Source organism: Heloderma suspectum, chromosome 2, assembly GCF_057233095.1.
Source record: "Heloderma suspectum isolate Gila_16-S chromosome 2, 16-S_ref, whole genome shotgun sequence".
In the NCBI taxonomy this organism is placed as follows: domain Eukaryota; kingdom Metazoa; phylum Chordata; class Lepidosauria; order Squamata; family Helodermatidae; genus Heloderma; species Heloderma suspectum.
Genome location: NC_139459.1, coordinates 265,775,679 through 265,796,466, shown reverse-complemented (window position 1 = coordinate 265,796,466; position 20,788 = coordinate 265,775,679). Strand labels below are relative to the sequence as shown.

The window sequence follows — 20,788 nt, the reverse complement described above, 5'->3', positions numbered from 1 at the left end:
TACATGTGGACCATGGATGTATGGCCGTTATACTCAGTGCTTTAATCCAGGATTCTGTCATCAGGTGGAATAGGGTAAATTTTGGGTAGGGAGGGTAAAACAGGGTGATTTTGGTAGGAAGTTTTTAAAAAATCATAACAACTGTCTTTGCAGCTGAAGTATTTTCCTCTCTTTACATATGTCTTGGGATTAAGATATAAAACCCTTTTGTGTATTCTCATAGGATATCAGATGACAATCATATGTTGGATTATGCTGAAGGGCCATGACTTGCCCAAAGCTTTGTGGTTGAACAAAGATTTGGACCTGAGTTTCCCATATGAGGAAAGAGGAAGGAAATAGCCCATGCACAAGGGGAGGAAGAAAAAGAAGGGGCATGTGAACTCAAGGCTTGGGAACATAATGTGAATGTAGTATCTTCTGCATGTTTTGTAAAGCTGAAAGACACATAAACTACAACAGCACTGTGGCACTCCCAATTTACAGATTGGTATCAGAGTCTAAGAATGAAAAACTGTGTCATCCAGTGAATTTATGGCAGAACTGGGATTTGAACCCAGGTTTTAACACAGCATTTATTGCCGCATACTGGCTCACAGAATGGGTGAACCTGTGGGGCTGTCCAGGAAAGTTTTTTTGTGAAAAATAGGGTCTGAAAGTTATTTGACACACTTTTTTTTTCAGGTATAAGAAATGGCATTTGAAAAAGAAATGAATATATTAGAAAAATAGGAATCTTTTTTTTTAATTCTTGGAATTTATTAGTGAGACGCAAAATATTATGATAGAATGTTCAGTTATTAAAGTTCAGTTATTTGTATTAAATTAGTTTTTTAAAACAAAGAAAAGGGTTATAAAGTCAGGAGCAGAAGAAAAGAACCATGCAGGCTGATCATAAGCAAATTTGTTTACAGCAGAGGAGGGAGGGAGGCAGCAGAGGTAGATAACTGGGGAGAAAATTGGACCAAAGTAGTAGTGAATCTTAAATATAAAGATCAGAAGGTTGAAGCTTGCCTTTAAGTGGTTATTGATGTGTTCTGCAGGAGGACTTCACGTGTGATAAAGCAGTATAAACAGTAGCAATTTATGCTTACATCATTTGGAAAAACAGCCTTAATAAAAGTAGCACAGTACCTTTCTGAGAAGAAATTGTGAGAGAACAATGACTTCCTTGGATACGTTTAATGATGCTTGATTTATGTATTAAATTGCAAACTTAGAGTCACTGGTGATATTTAATGATTGTTTATTAATTTCTTCATAGGGTCATCCCGGAAGGAAATCACAAAACACTGGGAATGGCTAGAGAATAACTTGCTCCAGACTCTTGCCATCTTTGACAATGAAGAAGATATCACTACCTTTGTCAAAGGCAAGATACATGTAAGAGGCATCTGTTCTTCCTCCATTGTACTTTAGCGACAGAATAATGAGGCAGTCCAGAGAGTTGCAGACTCTGAATCTCCATGTAAAACTCAATATGGGATAAATCATAGAATCATAGGGTTGGAAGGGAAGGGGCCTACCAGACCATCAAGTCCAACCCCCTGCTCAGTGCAGGAAGCCTGATTCCCAGGTGGTCTCCCAGGCGTCAGCTGCTTAGCTGATGAGATCAGATGAGATCAGGCACATCCAGCCCTTTAGAATGTTTACATTTTACCTGGAACAATAAAATAGAGCTAGTTTAAAATTCTACTGTATAATTAAAAATCAACAATATGATCAGTTTGAACAGAATTCTGGGAGTTTTTCTCTATTCTTGCTTCTCCTTAAATGTACTGTCACTTTGTTTTTCTCCTGGATGCATTGTTGCTCCCTTCCATTGCCATTACCCTCCCTCAGTCCCTGCATGGCTTTCTTTATGGTAAGAGAAGCACTTCAGACCTTTCCACACGTACCATAGAAAAACATTAAATACATTATAAAAATGTAAAAGAGATTGACACAGTTGTGTGGACACTGATGGATGTAGTGTGGCTTGTCCCTAATAATGTCACTGGTAGGGTTCTGTAGGCTCGTTGGTACTCGCACAACCATATTCCATTCAGCAAGCACAGTACCAGTGGATGTGCAACCACCTTTTTCACACTATGCAACGGGGCAGTTCTCATGTAATGGCAGCAAATCATGGGTTAATTAATTAACCCATCATTTGCAGGGACATGAGCCCCACACAAACTGCTTCTGCTTACAGTAAGCAACCTGTGATCAGAGGCTGTCAGCGTGATGTGTGAATCTGGACTGCTGGGTTGTGTAAGGTTAAATGGCCAGTGCTTAACCCAACAACAAACCTTGGGTAAAACACCAAACAACCCAATGGTCGAGGTGTACATGTCATGCTGCCAACCTCTGATCACCCCAATTAGAGATTGTTTAAGGTAAGGAGAAGTGGCTCACGCACAGTGGGTGTTCCCCCAAATTAAATAACCCCAAGATTTGCTGCTGTGACATGTGACCTGGGTCAATATAGAGCTTTGAGTGCTTCAAACCAGCAGTATACCCACACCAGAAGTGTAATTTCAAGTGGCATCCTGGTGTGCTTAACAAATAAATACTGCAATAAACCAAAAAGCTGTTAGGTTTTCATTTGTCACCCTCTCCTTCCTCCTGCAGGGCATTATTGCAGAAGAGAATAAGAATCAGCAGCCTCAGGGAGAAGAAGACCCTGGCAAATTTAAGGAAGCAGAACTGAAGATGCGTAAACAATTTGGAATGCCTGAAGTAGAGAAACTAGTCAATTACTACTCCTGCAGCTACTGGAAAGGACGTGTCCCCAGGCAAGGCTGGCTGTATCTGACCGTTAATCACCTTTGTTTCTACTCCTTCCTTTTGGGCAAAGAAGGTAAACTGTCATTCTGCTGAATGTTGTTGTCTAACACTGGGATTGGGAACATGTGGCCCTCCGGATGTTGGACTGCAATTCCCATCATCCCTGACCATTGGCTATGCTAGCTAGGGCTGATGGAGAGCCAGACGTTTCCTAAAACTTCACATGTTTAATTCGTCTGATATTATTGCTTGTTTTAAATTGGTTTCAGCTCTGTGATTAAACACGGATCCATGATTAACATCCGTACTGACTTAACAGCTAGAGTCAGTGGGGGGAAATTCTCATTCCAGAAAGGAGTGGAGAGGGAACTTGCAATCTTTGGCTCACTTTTGATTACTTAGCTATGGTTAAGCAATCAGCAGAGCTACATCAGTGCTGAACTTCCAAATATTGCTTTAGCAATATTTGTAAAATATTTTGCAGTGTTTCCCACGCAACCTGCTTTCTTTCTGTCTCAGAATTTTGCCAGGTTGGGCTGTCATTAGAAAAAGAAAAATAGGTAGGTTATAAAAATGTTGGGCTCTCATTTGTTTAAAATGTCTGTTAGAAATCTGATAGTAATTGATGATTTGGGTTTGCATGCTTCCCTAGTGACCTTAATAGTCCAGTGGGTAGATGTAATGCAGCTGGAGAAGAATGCCACGCTCCTGTTCCCTGAATGCATCAAAGTGAGTACCAGGGACAGTGAGCTCTACTTTTCAATGTTCCTCAACATCAGTGAGACCTTCAAGTTAATGGAACAGCTGGCTAACATTGCCATGCGGCAACTGTTCGACAATAAAGGGTTCACTGAGGACATGCTCCTCCCCAAGCCCAGCAAGCCTCTCAAGAATATCTCAGCCCTCAAAAGGTAAGTGCGTGTCTCTCTTTCTTCCAAGATTTGGAGGACACCAAGTGGAGCTAAAAGGAAGTTTTGTGTAATATCATGTCATAGTTGTATGTAGCCCTATGAAGCCTTGTTTAACCCCATACACAAGGAATCATTTGAAGGATGTTCTAAGTATGTTCATGGCCTGGACTGTAATATGAGTGGCAGAATCTAACTTTCTAGTTCAGAATTTTGTATCATGACACTCTAAACACTGATTTATTTTTTCTGCTTCCTTCTAAAAAAAAAAATAGCACATTTCTGACTTCCATGATTGTACATTTTCAACTATTTATTTTGCAATCGAGACACGTGTGGATCCTTCTTTTCCCATCCCCAACATAAAGACTCTAGTCCTCACTCTTTCTCCCCCTGCCCCCAGCAGGGCACCTTTGGCAGCATGGTGGTAGCTCTGACTGAAATTTCAGCTGTTGAACCAGCCAGTGAGCTTTCTGCATTGTCTCCCTAATATCTCCCACATGCAAGACAGTGCTTGACTTCCTTCCCCCATTTTTTCCCTAATGCTGTCAGAAATCATATAAACAAAGCATGTGGATGAAGTTTCCCACTAATTAGGGTTTGGGTTTGTATTCGTCAGAGCTCTCAGCCTCTTCCCATGGACCCTGATTACATCGTACAAACCTGCTTAAGTGGTCCAGGAATCTTTGACATGGATGGTGTACAGGATATGGAAAGGGACCACTAGAAAAACCGATTTATGTGATGTTGCTCTGTTTGTTTCATTCCAATGGAAATTTGTTAGTTTTCTGATTATAGACTATGAGCTCGATGGTCTACTATGGATGTGAATCCCCATGTGGAGGAATCTGCAGAGGGCATAACTGAGCCATGTTTCTCTCCATCCACCCCCCACCCCCACTGGGGGCGGGGTGTGTGTGCAGGCACTCAGCACACCAGGCCTCTATAGGGAATGGGAAGTCTGTGCATGAGTAGTAGATAGAGGGCTAGATAAGGATGTGGGAGGCCTACGCTGACCATATTCCCCATAGCAGCCTGGCGTGCTGAGTGCCTGTGTGCACTTGGAAGTATGGCAAACAGGATTCTGTTATGCCCTCTGGGGATCCTTCTGGGTATGGGTACCAGACCTGTTGTGGACTGGATCCACCATCTTTGCTTTGCAATTGATAGGCGAACTTGCTTTTGATTTTAATATTGATTTAGTTGTCGGGTTTATCCTTCCCCAAAGCTTTAAACAGGCTGTCTCTGCTTTTCTTTTTAATTGTTTAAACCACTTCTTGTACATTTATGCAATTAAAAGTTAGCTCATTGCTTTGTTTTTAAACAAAAAAAGTCATTTCTTTTCAAAGTTGCAAAACTGCTCCAGGGAGAAGTGAGCATGTGGATTTATGACATTATATGCACCAACCAGCCAGTGTTAGGCACAGCTGCTTCTGCTGCAAAGTTGCAGGACTGGTGTCCCTGGAGTTCGGTCCTGGAAAAGAATCCATATGCCTGGTCACAATATGGTTAGTTCTGTTCCAGAGTGTAGTGGATCCTGTTTTAGCTACATCCATATGTAACTTAATGGGATCTCTAAACTCTCCCACATCTTTTCCCCCTATTTTCGTTTTTTAAACCTTTATTCTCACATCATCCTTGAGCAGGTTTTTTCCTGCCAAATCAGGGTTCCTGTGGTCCTTGCCAGCTGCTCTGGGAGCATTTCATCCCTGTAGTGCTGCTGGTTCTTTGCCTAGGACTTAAGAACTTGCATATCTGAGTGGTCCTTGAAGACAACATTGTTTTAATTGTTCCATGCTTACAGTGAAAAGTATAGAGCTATATTAGGGATTTTTGCTAGCCAATATTCTGGTGTAACAATGTCTACACTTGAAGGAAGAAGAATTGTGGGTGAAACAGTGTTGAAAAGGGGGAGTTCCTGTAATGATTGGATAGTAGAAAGGGTCCTCTCCCCCCCGCCCCTGCCAAGTGCCTGGTGTGTTTGCTGTCTTTTTCTTCAGAGATCTGGATGCTCGAGCCAAAAATGAGTGGTACCGTGCTACTTTTCGACTGCCTAAAGATGAACGTCTTGATGGGCACACAGACTGTACTTTGTGGACCCCTTTCAACAAAATCCACATCCTTGGGCAGATGTTTGTTTCCAACAACTATATTTGTTTTGCGAGCAAGGCAGAGGAAGCTTGTCATCTCATCATACCTCTCAGGGAGGTGAGAGTTCTTGGTGATGAATTTTCTTAATATCCAAGCAATTACTCATTGGTTTTAGATTGAAGGGACTCTTCAAAAGTTGTAAGATTTTTGTTTTGAGCCTCAGTAAATTAGCCCAGTGGTTAACCATTTTTGCCTTCTGCAGCCACAGATTTCTTCTTTGGGCAGTGTGGGGGGAACAGGAATGCTCTTTCCATAGTCCAGAGAAGCAGGCTTATGGACACGAGAGAGAACCATGCATGGGCACCTTCTCCGCCTGTCCGCAGCTTGTGTTAAAGCAGCTTCCAGAGTAGAGTCAAACTGCCATTTTGTTTAGCTTAAGAAATTGAGGAGATCTCAACTGTCTGAAAGAAAAAGCATTCAAATGTTTGGGAAATATGGCGTTTAAAGTAAAATAGGCTGTTCTTCATTGCACTGCTTGTAGCATTTTAATTTCCCATTTTTGACATACAGTCTGACAGCTTTCTCTGAGGAGAAAAACAAGTAGATCTTGATGGCATTAACACCCATATGTACTGATGATGGAGTTGTTAGAAAGCTAACTGTCAAGTCCATTGATGATCTATTACAAGTTCAACCTTACTTACTGAACATTGTAATTATAGAGAAGACTGATACACCCAAATGATTCCTGTGTGTATTGTCTAGGTTACAATTGTTGAGAAAGCTGACAGTTCCAGTGTCCTGCCTAGCCCACTCTCCATCAGCACCAAAAGCAAAATGACCTTCCTTTTTGCCAACCTGAAAGACCGAGACTTCCTGGTACAGCGAATCTCTGACTTCCTGCAGAAAACTCCATCGAAGCAATCCTGTAGCAATGGCAAAGAGCGGAAGAAGAGTATTGGTGACCGTGCACAGGAGGTACTACAAATGCACTCTGGAAGAGCCCTGTTAGCATTCCACAATGGCTGTGGCAAATTTCAAATGCACTTTAACATATGGTCCCTTCCACTAGCTTCTGTTTCTAAAACCGGACACTGAACCCAGGTGCTTCATTTGCATACAGAAAGTGGACTAATGTTTTGATTAGCTTTCTGCAAAAGCTTTGGAAATGTATCAACCTCTTGAGTCAATTTGACTTATTTTCTCAGCTTTAAAATATGAGATGAACAATGTGAATTTTATCCTATGAAGAGTTCTTATCAGAGAGAGAAAAGCTTTCCCAGTGATATACTTGACAATGTACTAGCACTGGTTTAAGATAAAACTGATTAGACAGCATTGGCTGCCTCAGATGTCAAAGTAAGGGGGAAAGTGGTTGAGAACTCTGCTTAAGTTCTGTGACTAAGGGCAGCGAGGGGAGAGATCAAAGCTCGGTGGTAGGGCACATGCTTGCATGAAGGTCCCAGGTTCAATGTTTGGCATCTCCAGTTAAAAAAAAACGAGGTAGCAGCTGATGAGAGAGATCTCTGCCTGAGACCCTAGCTGCTGCCAGTCAGAGTCAATAATACTGGACTAGTTGAACAAATATTCTGACCTAATATAAGGTATCTTCTAGTGTTACACACGATTATTTTCTCACATGAGACAATCTCCCTGGAAGGGGCTGGGGGGAATGTACGTCACTGATAATGTAGCATGAATGTTCATTTGGCTGCAAAGGCACAGGTCAGGCGGCCAGTCAATGCAAGCAGTAGATCCCAGAAGCCCCTGATAGCATTGGAGTGTGTGAAAACTATTGGCTCTGCTTTTCCATGCTGTTTATACGTTCCACCCCTCCTCATACCCTCTCTTCATGAGACAGTAGGGTTGGTGGTTGCTCCTCAGCTCAGTTCTGTGACTGAACTGCTATTTGCCCAGAGCCACACACTGTGCGCCCTGGATTCAATCCGGCATGTTTTGTTTTTATCAGAGAGAAATGATACATTGTGCTGTACCAATCTCTGGGAAAGCAGGTTAAGCAGCAGTGGCTGCCTTAGATGCTGAGTAAAGGGGGAAGTGCCTGAGATCTCTGATAAAATTCTCTGACTAAGGGCAGATTCATAAATGATGATTTTCAACATGAGATAATGGGGTAATAATTCACTGCCATTCCACTTTGTAGGAGTGAGCCAAATGACAAGGAATGGGGATGCAGTTAAGGAACAGTGGCGTGAGATGGCTTTGGAGTTAGAGGCATCAAGAAAAATGGTCTTAAGAAGCAAATGGGTGGGGGAGCAAGAAGAACAGAGAAGTATCTTCCCTCCAAAGGAAAGAAGCTCTGCATGTTGGGGAAAGCTGGCTGAATTGGCAAGAATGCTTTAAAAAATGCATCCAGTACCTACAAACTAGAGGAAATGGAAGATAGGCTCAGTTAGGTAGCTCACTGTTCTGACCTTCACTGACCAGTGACAATTTATATAGGTTGGGACTAGTAATGTGGCACAGCACTTTATCTTTCTAATTCTGACCAAATAATCTGGGTATCTGTTGGGAGTATTGGGAAGCTTGTTGGTCATTTCCATTTGGCTGGTACTCAGCGCTGTTTCACACATTGCTTTTTTTTTAGCGTGTACACATACAAATGTACTATGAACATGATAAACACATTTCTGCAAACTCACATGGGGAGCGGTGGTTGGCCATAGCCTCCTAATAGGCACACACCCATAGTGAACAAGTGATTGTTGCACTGCAATATATGAAGTGACCTTCATGTTGCAGAGCCCATGTACATCTTAGATAGCCGCTTCAGTGGAGAGTCAGAAGAAGATGCCTTCTTAAAGCAAGGGTGAATTAAAATACACTGAACAGGCAGGATGAAGAAGTTAATGCTGCTGTCACCTGCAATGTACCTATAGAAGGAAGCCTGCAAGGAACAGGGTTTGGCCACACCAAATGTCTTTTAAGTTGTGATGGAAGCCTGCTTGTACCTTTGTAACTTTCAGTTCATATATTTGTTTTTAGGAAATTCCAGAGCTGTCTCCCAGCAGCCCACTTGCACTCAGTCCTGCCTCTCCTCTCAACAATCAGCTGGCCAATTTTTGCACAGACGAGGTACCAACAGCATCCCAGGGGTTGCTTAAACTGTTTGGGCCCAACTCTGATGAACTCATTGGAACAAAAGGGGTAAGATACCAATTCTTTTATCAATTGGAGTCAATGTTTGTTAAACAATAAAGTATAATAAAAATCCTCTATAAAACCATCTATCATAAAAAAACCCTCATAATTATAAGAGAAAACACAGTCAGATACAGTTAAATGGGAAAACGTTTAAAAGAAGTTCATCTAAATATTATAGGCATAGGTGAATTTTTTTAAAACCCTTTACATATTTTTATAAAAGTGTATGGATGGCTTAACTTTGTCATCTTTGGAAGTAAATTTGAAAGTTCCATGGCCACTATTAAAAAAGCTATTCACTTAGGTCCTTGGAAATCTAACCTCCCCCAGGGATGGAAGACTCTATACGAGGCCCAATTTATTGATCTTAATTATTCGCTTGGGACAGGGCTGGTGCAAGTACTCCACCACCTGAGGCCATGTGCATCCCCCATTGCCACCACATCTCCCACCCTGCCCCACTTCATTTCCTATCCTCTCACCACACTGCCACATCATCTCCCCCTTACCCCCATGTTGTCTCCCAACCCCACATCACCTCCCACTCCACACCCACGTCTTTTCCCACCCACCACCTCATCCCCACATCATCTCCTGTCCTCCCACCCCACCATCATGTTGTCTCCTACCCCACTGCTGCAGTGTCTCCAACCTCTCCCCCACACTCCTGCTGCGTCACCAGCACCCCAGCATGACTCCCACCTAGCCCCCCATTGCCATTGTTGTCTGAAGAGCTACATCAGCCATAAAAAGTGACTGATGCAGATCTCCAGAGAGCCAACCAAGCCTAAATGCCTGGCTCTGAGTTCAAGCGATCTCCAGGAACACCCCTCCCACAGTGCCTGGTTCTGTCAAAGGACCCCCTCAGAGCCAGGCATTTGGCCTCTCCAGCTCTCTGAAGAGCTGCGTCAGCTGCCTTTTACTGCTGACATGGCTCTTCAGGGAGCCTGCCCACCCACCAGCTTGCTCTGGGAGAATCCTAGAGGGTAGGTGGTGGCTGCTTTGGTAGGTGGTGGCCCTGCTGGCCTCTCTCCCACTGTGTCCAGCATTTGCCACAGTGGAAGAGTGGGGCCAGCATGGCTCTCTGAAACACCCACTGTAGAGCCCCATTGGAGCTCTGGAGAGCCCCATTGGCTCTATTCTCACACTGTGGCAAATGCCACAGTGGGAGAGCAGCTGGTGGGGCTCTCCAGAGCATCCACCCGAGTGCTCACCTCCTAGCAAGGAGGGGAGCTTGTAATTTGCCACTACGCCTGCTCTACTGCCTGAGGTAGGTAATTCACCTCGCCCCATGGGAGGGCTGGCCCTGTATGGGGAGAGGTTTTAAGGACTTTTTAAATTAAAACCAGCACCTTGAATAGGGCCTGAAAACCAGTGGCAACGGTTGGTTCCTTGGTTATAGTGTTCCATTAAAGGTTTGTTAGTGCACTTAATCTGAGGCACGTTGTACTACCTTGCATTGTAAAAGTCAGTCTGCTTAAACAGAATTGTGCTATTGTGTGTGCTAGTATGTCCATTAAAGCATGTTTGCATGTATCCTTTAGGTATCTAAAACACTAGCTTCTAAACAGAAGTAAAGTAATAATGTACTTTCTTACTCTGTGTTTTATAGATTGAGACGAAGTTCATTTGGCTAAACCAGACTAGATAGCACAGCTCAGAGGCTATCCTAATGCCTTGCACATTGATCTCTATGAATTCTTATTTAATTTATCTAATAGATTGATATACTGCTGTCCATATTTAAAAATATCTCTGAGCAATTTAAAAGAAAATTAAAAACATTAAAACATGATATCATGATATGCATTGAAATAGAATTAAAATTGTTCTGCTCATTTAGAGAGAAGCTATTTGATATCATATTTCAACGTTACACATTTCTATTGCAATATCTTTGCAAGTTAGTTACTATAAAAGATCAGTCTTCATAGATCATTTATACAGTGAAGCATGCTGTAGAACTTTGAACTTTGGATTATAGAATCATAGTTTTGGACAGGGCCTACAAGGCTACTGAGTCCAACCCCCAGCTCAGTGCAGGAAGCCTGATTCCCAGGTGGTCTCCCATCCAAGTACTAGCCAGGACTGACCCTGCTTAGCTTCCAAGATCAGACAAGATCAGGAGTGGAAAGAAAAACTCAGAGTTTAGGTCAACTGAAGTTTCCAATAATGTGATCCCACTAACTCTTTCCTCTCTAGGCAAAGGAGACAATGAAAGAGGAGTCATGGAACATTCATTTTTTTGAATATGGGAGGGGAATGTGTATGTATCGCACAGCCAAGACCCGTGAACTGGTGCTTAAAGGGATCCCAGAGAATCTTCGTGGAGAGTTATGGCTCCTGTTTTCAGGTGAGTGGTCATGCTGTGTGCTCAACAGGTTCTCCAGTTCAAGGAAATAGAAGTTTTTCAGTTAATCACCTGTGGGCTACTTCCACCATTGAGATGGAAGGGCTCCCCAAAGAGGCAGCCTCAAGCATCACGAATAGTTTCTTTCAATGGTAGCATTCCTTAGTCCTAAACCAGTTGTGGCCCATTTTGAGATTCCTTCCCTGCAAATATTTTTTTAAAGATCTTCCACATACGGAGTGGAGGATAATTGGCAGAAGATCACTTCTGAATTTGTTGTTGTTCAGTCGTTCAGTCGTGTCCGACTCTTCGTGACCCCATGGACCATAGCATGCCAGGCCTTCCTGTCCTGCGCTCTCTCCCGGAGCGTGCTCAAGTTCATATTCATTGCATCCGTGATGCTATCTAGCCATCTCATCCTCTGCCGTCCCCTTCTCCTTTTGCCTTCACTTCTGAATATGTTGTGCTTATTAGTAAATTATGTCATACATTTAGTTCTGGGTCTAAAACAGCTCCAAGCGATTGAAATTGATAGAAGCATGTAGAGCACCAGCCTCAAGCATATCCTCTGTGTTAAGACAACTAGTTTTTATGTGTGTCACTGCAGGAGCCTGGAATGAGATGGCCACTCACCCCGGGTACTACACAGACTTGGTGGAACAGTCAATGGGAAAGTATAGCCTTGCCACAGAGGAAATCGAAAGAGATCTGCATCGTTCAATGCCTGAGCACCCTGCCTTTCAGAATGAGCTAGGGATTGCTGCACTTCGGAGGGTACTTACGGCATATGCTTTTCGGAATCCCACAATTGGTTACTGCCAGGTAAGAGAGCAGCCATCATAAACTATTTCAGAATTTGATGGCGTTGCTCATTCCAGTTGAACCACCTTGAAGCTTATGGGAATACGTTGCCTGGGTGGAGAGCCCTGCTTGACCCTGAGCACCACTCTAGGTTGAGCACAGTCAGGAAGGAGGAAGCATACCCTGATGAGATGCTCAGCCTGTAGGAACATTTCTGTTGTCTGGGAGCTTTGGGGGAAAGGAAGGAGGAGGGGAAGAGAATGCTGAGGGATGAAGGGTATGTAAGAAGTCCTCTGTTCCCACTGCACCGGTGGAATTTCTTGGGCAGTTACCTAGCTTCTAATAAAAGCAAGGCACTAGCTGCATAAAGCCAAGGATGTGGTTCTGAGCTATAAAATCATCTCTTCAAGGCATCTCATTTATAATTTATGTCTGAGGCTCTAACAAACTAAATCACTGCAAATGATTGCCTTCCTAAATATGCTTCTCACCTAGCATGAATTACTCTCTTTGTGTGTGTGCGTGCACTGACCTGTTGCCAGGCCATGAACATTGTGACATCAGTACTCCTTCTGTACTGCAATGAGGAAGAAGCTTTCTGGCTCCTCGTGGCCTTGTGTGAGAGGATGCTGCCAGATTACTATAACACCAGAGTGGTTGGTAAGTCTTCTAGTTAACCTTGAAAACTAGGATTAGTTGGTGCAAAGCAGTCTGAAGCATTGAGAGAGGGCGGTTTGGTTATGAGTAGTTGGATAGTTAAGTAAGCTTGTTCTTAGAACTGGAGGTGCATGTTGAAAACTTCGGCTTCATAAAATCAATGTAATTTTGTATATGAGTTTTCTTTAAATATTAAATGTATGCAGTTGGAAAGAACCAAATGAACTATCTAGCCCAATTTTCAGCCTCTAAAACAGGATGGATCCTGTCCAGTCATTGCTTGAAAAGCTTCAAGGACAGAAGTCCTAGAACCTTCCTAGCCAACCTATTCAAATGCTGAATTTCTCTTGTGTTTAGGATGGATTATGTGTGTGTGTTGGGGGTGGGTGGGGGATGTTTAACCTACTGTGGCCTTTCTGTAGCTTTATATTAGGGTTCAGAACCTCAGTTCTGGGGGCTAAATGTGGCTTTCCTGAGGGGTTCAAATCTGGCCCTCCAGGCTTCGCCAGATGGCCATGCCCCTTTCCTCCAGCCCCAGCCCCTTTCCCTTTTCCCCTGATCACCAGTCATTTAGTGGTTTCCCGGCTTCTGTGCAGTTTTTTTCCCCATTCTGAAAGATGGAAATGTTTTCCTAAGGCTTTGTTACTGGCAGTGAGATATATAAATTATGCTGGAATTTTTGCCCCACCCACTACTGCAATACCACCCCCCTCCCCAGAGCATCTCTGAAATGGAATTCGGCCCTCAGGCTGAAAGAGGGTCAACACTCCTGCTTTATACCCACATTATCTAATCCTAGGCTTAGTGGATAAGTAAATATCCTTCCTGAAATCCATTCAGATATTCCAAAATGTATCAATATTTCCATCTCCTCTCTACCTAAACATACCCAGTCACCTTCTGGACTCTTCAGCATATTCGTATGTCTCCTCTGAATCCTTTTGAGCTTTGCAGCATCCTTCTTGAGCAGAACATAAGCCTTCAAGATAAGGTCTTAACTAGTGCTGAATTTAGCAATACTATTGCTTCCTGAGTCTGAAAAGGATACCATCTTCTCAAAATAATTTGGAAACTAGGATGATTAATAACTCAATGCCAAAAAAAATGATATAAGTTGGCAGGAACTACTGGAGAATAGCAACAGCACTGGTGGAGTATAGAAAATTGATGAAAGGTTTTAAAAAGATTAAAGCACATTTTTGACAGAGCGAGAAACAGTGTGGTAAGTATTGAGCTGCTCTGGGAACATTACTGGGATTTCAGACATTTAAACCAAATATAGAATACCTATGATTCCTTATATCAATTATATATGGAATTATTTAATTGTATATGAACACACTGCTGAACTTAAAACAGCAGGTTGTGTTTTGCTGTTAAATGCATGCAAGGCCCAGTGAACTAAGTAAAGAAACTTGACAATAGTTCTGAATATATCAGTGTGCTTATCCCTTCCAGAAGCAAATTTGTGTATGAGGGATAGTTCACACATGCATGCTCTTCACTCAGTGATTGCTACTTCAGGTGGTGATTTTCCATGAATGAAATAGCTTAAACATTGCAGACAGAGCTTTCATGTTCCATTTCATCAATTCCTGGGGCATATTATGTTTTAGTGGACACAGCTCACAATATTCGCTTGCAAATCAAGTGGAGAATACACATATGTGGACTCATCCCAAGACAGATCAGGTTTTTCCTGAAATTTATTTTGCACTGGCCTTACCTCAGCCCCTCATCTGTAATATGGCTTTACATTACACTCCCAGTTACATGATATGGATAACACCACCCTTTATTCTTTTGTCTCTGTTGCCCGTTTAGGTGCATTGGTAGACCAGGGCATCTTTGAGGAGCTAACACGGGATTGTCTTCCCCAGCTGTCTGAAAAGATGCAGGATCTGGGAGTCATTTCCAGTATATCACTGTCATGGTTCCTCACTCTGTTCCTCAGTGTCATGCCTTTTGAAAGTGCAGTGGTGATTGTTGACTGTTTCTTCTATGAAGGCATCAAGGTCATCTTGCAGGTATCTCTGGCTATCCTGGATGCCAACATGGAGAAGCTGTTAAACTGCTCTGATGAAGGCGAGGCCATGACTGTCTTGGGCAGGTAGCCTTGATTTTCTGTTTTATAATTAAATAAATGGCAATGTTTTTGTAGTTATTAGTACCATTAATTCTTCTTTCCTATCCCTGGTTCGTGACTGAAGCTACTTTCCCTTCAGCATTAGTTCCTTACTAGGTAGGAACTGCTTATATTACAAGAGCAATAAAAAGCAGTCTGCTCAAAGCCGGTCACTGTGTGTCAGTGTGTTGTGGAAGATATCAGCGTAGGTAGTAAAGACCAGAAAGATCTATTGTGAGTGCAGCACCCCTTTGGCCAAAGTACTTTATTTGTGGCCTTCTGAATTGCCATTGCCCAGCTCCATTTTCTGTCTAATAGAAATGTGACTTGAAAATCCGGTTTCCATGGAAGAGGCTAGTGAATTCTTTTCAGCCTGGTGGGCTAGCAGGGGCAAGAGGTGAACATTTACAATGCTGAATTTGATCATGTTATTTAACTGAGGTCTTGCAAGAATATTGTCTATAACTAGCAATTCAGTTCTGCCTTAATCAGCTGCTACCCAACACATCCAGTTTCAGAGTAAACCCCATTACCAATTAGCCATCCTATAAGAGAAAAAGAAGACAAGTGAGACTCATTCCATTGGGCAACTGGGATCGATGGCCTTCCCACCCTTTCCCTCTCAGTTCAAATCAGTGACCATCCTTCACCACCACCCCCAACTAGCAGAAGGAGAAGGTAGAGACAGTGAGATCCTTTCCATTGGCCTGCTAGGACCAACAGCCACTGAGACCCTCTCCTTCTAGAGCAGATGCCATCTGCAGCTGGCAGAAGAAGAGGCCCCTTCAGTTTGATTTGGTAATTTGTTGTCTTGTACTAGTTTTGTTTGTTGCTGTAACTTTTTCTACTGAAAAAGAAAGGCAGGATATAAATATAACAAATATAGAAATGAAGTGTTTTTCCCATCAATGATGGGAGCCTCAAACGTTCAACTGTTAAATTAAATTGCTTTCTTGTAGAATATATGCACCTAATTTTCTGAAAACTGCAATAAATCAAAAAGTTGATATAAAGAACAAATCATAAACTTGATTGTACTAATAAGAACCTACCATCAGTGGAATTACGCAGATAGGTAAACGCATGTTAGCTATTTAGAATTATACTGACTCTGCTGACTCTAACCTTCAGATTATATGCTAATCCAAGGTTCTGTTTTGTCTTTTGATTTTTCTGTAGGTACTTGGACAATGTAGTTAACCGCCAGAGTGTTTTTCCACGTATTCCCCACCTCCACGCCTTATTGACAAGTGGGGATGATCCACCAGTGGAAATTGATATTTTTGAACTTATAAAAACAGCCTATGAGGTCAAGAGCCACTTTACCTTTTTACTCCTATGATGTTTTTTACCATTTAACTACGTATTAGTCTTATATTCCTTATTAAATCAAAACCCGTTAATATTGGCATGGTGCATGCACAAATTCAGGATATGGGCTTTTCAGCCATTCTGTTAAGCATAGAATGGATTCACCCCTGTAGTTTTGCTACTGTCATTGCTTTCTCCTGTTGCTTCCTTTTAAAGCTTATTAGTTCTGGTTCTTGAATTCCTAAGCTAATGCCATAAAAGCAAAGCTTCTCTGTGTTTCATTTTCAGTGTTCAGAAGGTGACTCTTAACTGCTGCTGCTAATGTATCCTCCCCCCACCCCTGCCCCCAGTTGTGCCCATGGATTCCAAACATAGCTAAAGGGCTGCAGTTAGTCACCATTGCTTCAGATTAAGCTTTGCTTACTCCCCAGTGAAATCATTGCTTAGTCAATCATCTACCACCTTTGAATATTTCATCAAATGCATGGTATTCCCCTATGGCTTCAATTATAACCCCGTCTACTTTTCCAACTACAGAAATTCGGCCATTTGAAAGCAGATGACATTGAGCAGATGCGCTTTAAGCAGAGATTGAAGGTGATCCATTCTTTGGAGGACACAGCTAAGAGAAGTGTGGTATGTGGCATGCAGTTTTTTAAATACATATATTAAAGTATTTTGATCTTGTTTTTCTAATCATTACCTAACTTGAGTTTTTTAAGATGACCTGCACAATCTAAATAAGTAAGGGTGCGATCCTATGCATGTTTACACAGAAAAAAGTCCTACAATTCCCAGGCTGGCTGGGGCATGCTGGAATTATAGGATTTTTTTTCTGTCTAAATATGTGTAGGATTGCACCCTTAATCAGGCATACAAGTATCTAGCATGTTACTGAAGGACCTTTTGCTTAATGTTCTTTTACAGGGAGCTGTTTTGTGGCAAAGTTGGGTTGAGAGGATGAAGGGATTGTGAGTGATTGTTTTGGAATAGACCTGCTGGGTCTGAGCAATTCCTATGTATTTCTCTGCTGACATAACAGGTTGGGATGAGAAAGTTGTGTTTTTTATTCTGAGGAAAACTTGGCAAGCTTTGCCACAAAACCCTACTAGTTAGTTCTCCTCTTTTCTCCCACTGAGTGTGTGGCAAGAAGAGATACTGACCTTTGTAATCCTCAAAGCTTCTTTGCCTGGGAATCTTAAGGGAAGAGTAACTTTCACATCTTCTTGCTGTTGCTTTTTTCTGTTGTTTGTGCCATTGTGGTGTTCATTCCCTCCAGATAGCATCAGATGTCTCCAGCAAATGCCTCTAATGCCCTTGTAGATGTTTGACAATTAAAGAGATAAAAGCTGAAAGGAAGAAGGAGTTGACAGATTTCCTGTTCCCACTTCCAATTACAGTGCACTGAGAGCAGGAAAGCATTTAATGATTTTGACCAGCTTTGTGCTGTGCTTACCCACTGAGTTCGAGGGAATAGAGCTATTCTTCTCTAGCTGTCATTGGGGGTTTTTGCATCTTCCTGTCTTTGAGATCAATAACTCCCAAATGCAGACTTTGGTATTCTGCTCAAAATCATTACATACTCCTTCCTTTCTCCGGTCAAGTCCGCAGGCCTTGAAAGTCATTTTGTCATGCTTTGTAACACATAGCTTCCTGTTGTTATTGAATTTAACTTTTCCAGGTTCACAGCTAATAGAATTAAGATTTATTTGTTTCTCTGCAATTGTGTAGGTACGAGCTGTCTCTGGTGACATTGGATTTTCTATGCAAGAATTAGAAGACCTTTATGTAGTATTTAAGGTAGGAATGCATGATAAAATCTTTTTTTGTTTTATTATTTTTATTTATTATATTTCTATCTGCTCAATAGCCGAAGCTCCCTGGGCAGTTCACAACCATTTAAACCATAAAATACAAGACGAGAAAATGGTCTCCTCTTTATGGTTAGGGTATCTCTACACCAGCCTAAAATCCTGCTTCCGTTTTAAATGCAGGATCACAATGACCTCCTTTTTCATATGTTTCCTTTTCCCTCGCCCCTTCCCCCTCCTTCTCCCCATATCTGAGTCCTCCATTATCTTTCATTTATCTTGCTCCTCTTCTTGCCACTTTTTCTATTTTCGCGGAGGAAACTGAAGCAGAACGCAACAGGGTAATTTGATAGCTCATTATCTGCAATCAATTTAAAAATGGAACAAAGGGCATTTAGTGCAGGAGACAACTTGAATGATCACAGTATCATGTAAAGAGCCTGTGAAGGAGCAATCTCAACTGCAGGATAAAAGCTCTGTGTGAAGGAGCCCTCAATATTTGTAGCAGTCTTTCCCACCCCAGTTATGGAACCTCCTCTCTATTGCAGGCTCACCAAAGTCCAATAAGCCTGAGAATATTTCAAAAGGTGTTGTATGCCCAGCCAGTTGTGTTGGCTTTTGCATCTGGGAAAATAAAGGGAAATTTTACTGAATTGCAAGAAAACTTACTCTGATCTACTGATTTAATTTTTATTTTTTGTATTGTTTGCTTGTCTGACTTGCCTTGAATCTTCAGGATGGGGTGGGGTATAAATCATAACAAATAAAATATTTATTCAGTGTGTGTCATGTGTAAGGACACAATAGATAGATGAGCAAATGTGGAAAATAATGGCTTTGTAAACAAACTTAGGGTGCAATCCTATGCATGTTTAGACAGAAAAAAGTCTTACAATACTGGGAGTAGGAGGATTTTTTTCTGTGTAAACATGCATAGCATTGCGCCATTATTCTCCCAAAATAAATCCCAGGCTTTGAAGGCAAGGGCGGGTGGAGGCAGTGGAACCATTACCACTATGTTTAATAATAGAGGATTGTCCCAATAGGGGCTCTGTATGCATAGAAATAGGCTTCCACTAAGGCTGGACTACATTTGTCCAGTTCTGGGGTTCACCCTATGGAGGGGGAGCATTTCAAGCAAACCCCAAAGTAGGGATCCAGTCTCTGAGGGATTGGGAGCTGAACTGTTCTGAATTATTTGTGTGTATCCTTAGTGGGGTGGCAGTAGTGGCTTCATCTTTTATACTGTTTTTAAAAACTCTACCTGCAGGAGTGGTGGCAACAGCTCTTTTTCCCCCACCTCCTTCTTGCTTTTAACTGTGTAAGCAACAACACCTCTGTTGCCACATCAGCAGATGCTGACTGATTTTGGGCAACATTCTGGGTGGGAAAACTGGTCCCACCACTGGCACAAGTGGCATTTTTGAATCAATTAAAAGCAGGAGGGGCGGGGGAAGAGCTGCCTCTGCCACCACAGCAAGCAGTGTTTTTTTAAATAAAGGGAAGAAAAAGAGGAGAAAATTGCTGCCACTACTACAGTAAGCGCCTTTCAGTTGAAATAATTAAAAATGTTTCTGCCCCCACCCCAAAACACAAATTTGCGTTTGCAGAGAGGTATTGTGTGCACAGTTCCTCTCCCTGATCCAGCCGCTGAAACTACTCAGGTGGGCCCATCTCCCAAAAGTAGCAATCCTGCCTAGCAGCGGTTCAGGAACAGTTGGGGGGTGGGGGGAGATTTTGACCACCTGCTGTCCCCTCCCACCAAGCAAATGATTGATATGATTACTGCTTTTGAAGAAGGCTGTGCCTGCACTCAGCTGGACCCAGTTTGTTGTTTTAAAAAGAAAGATACATTACAATTGAAACCTTTTGGATAGAGCAACCCTTTGAATTTCATTTAGCAACTTTCACCCTAACCCTATGCACATTTACTCAGAAGCATCTCCCACTAATTTCAGTGGGACTTACTCCCTAATAAATATCCGTAGGGTTGCAGCATCAGAGCTGTGCCATTCTCGATCTTGTTTGGCCAACTAGGGCTGTTATTCCTTAGCTGCAGAGGTTGGAGGCTACAGTGGTTTCAACCACTGCCTTTCAAGGCATCAGTGAACTGAAGTTATTCATTAAGGTTGGAATAGTAGAGTGTTCATTACAGCATTAGTATTACCTTTTTCAATTATCTGCTTACCAAGTGCATTAACTGACATAGTTCTAAATCAAGTTCCATTTGGAAGTTTTAAGGGCTACACAGAGCTGCCAAAGAAAATGCCATTCGTTTCCAGACTTTCCAGTTAAGTTATTGAAGTATTTCTGCCTGAATCTATATCCCAAGTTGGTGATATTCCCTGTTAGACACATTTTGTTGTGGTCTCTTTTCTGCATGTTTTAGAGTTGATCAAAGACCATGCCCAGGCCTGAAAAATACCATAAAGAGCCTGGTGGTATTTAGCTCACAGATACTAGGATTTTCCCCATCCTAGGGAGGTCTTCAAGGCTGAGGTTTTGAAAAGGGTTTGATTATAATTTGATTTAGTAATCCCTTCCCTTCACAGGCAAAACACCTAATGAGCTGTTACTGGGGAAATCGCACCATAGCTGCCCACCGAGACCAGAGCCTGCCCTACCTGGAGCAGTACCGCATCAACATAGAGCAGTTCGAAGAGTTATTTGCTTCTCTCACTCCTTGGTCTTGCGGCCTTCACACACCAGTGTTAGCAGAAAGAATGTTCCGACTCCTGGACAAGAACAAAGATGCACTTATTAACTTCAAGGAGTTTGCAACTGGGATGAGTAAGTGGTTGCT

General features: G+C 42.3%; 1 protein-coding gene across 3 annotated transcripts in view; it reads left to right on the top strand.

The window, feature by feature from the left end:
- TBC1D9B (TBC1 domain family member 9B) overlaps positions 1 to 20,788 on the top strand; it is a 45,621-nt gene that overhangs the window by 9,993 nt on the left and 14,840 nt on the right. For 2 of the 3 annotated variants that reach the window (XM_084839082.1, XM_084839083.1), the window contains 14 exons: positions 1,265 to 1,383; positions 2,614 to 2,842; positions 3,422 to 3,680; positions 5,678 to 5,885; positions 6,534 to 6,746; positions 8,772 to 8,933; positions 11,133 to 11,283; positions 11,888 to 12,102; positions 12,624 to 12,741; positions 14,563 to 14,848; positions 16,043 to 16,172; positions 16,712 to 16,810; positions 17,906 to 17,974; positions 20,538 to 20,775. In XM_084839082.1, the coding sequence (XP_084695208.1) occupies positions 1,265 to 1,383; positions 2,614 to 2,842; positions 3,422 to 3,680; positions 5,678 to 5,885; positions 6,534 to 6,746; positions 8,772 to 8,933; positions 11,133 to 11,283; positions 11,888 to 12,102; positions 12,624 to 12,741; positions 14,563 to 14,848; positions 16,043 to 16,172; positions 16,712 to 16,810; positions 17,906 to 17,974; positions 20,538 to 20,775 (2,496 nt within the window). The remainder of the gene's footprint in view (positions 1 to 1,264; positions 1,384 to 2,613; positions 2,843 to 3,421; positions 3,681 to 5,677; positions 5,886 to 6,533; positions 6,747 to 8,771; positions 8,934 to 11,132; positions 11,284 to 11,887; positions 12,103 to 12,623; positions 12,742 to 14,562; positions 14,849 to 16,042; positions 16,173 to 16,711; positions 16,811 to 17,905; positions 17,975 to 20,537; positions 20,776 to 20,788) is intronic. The other variant, XM_084839084.1, reaches the window with a different exon arrangement.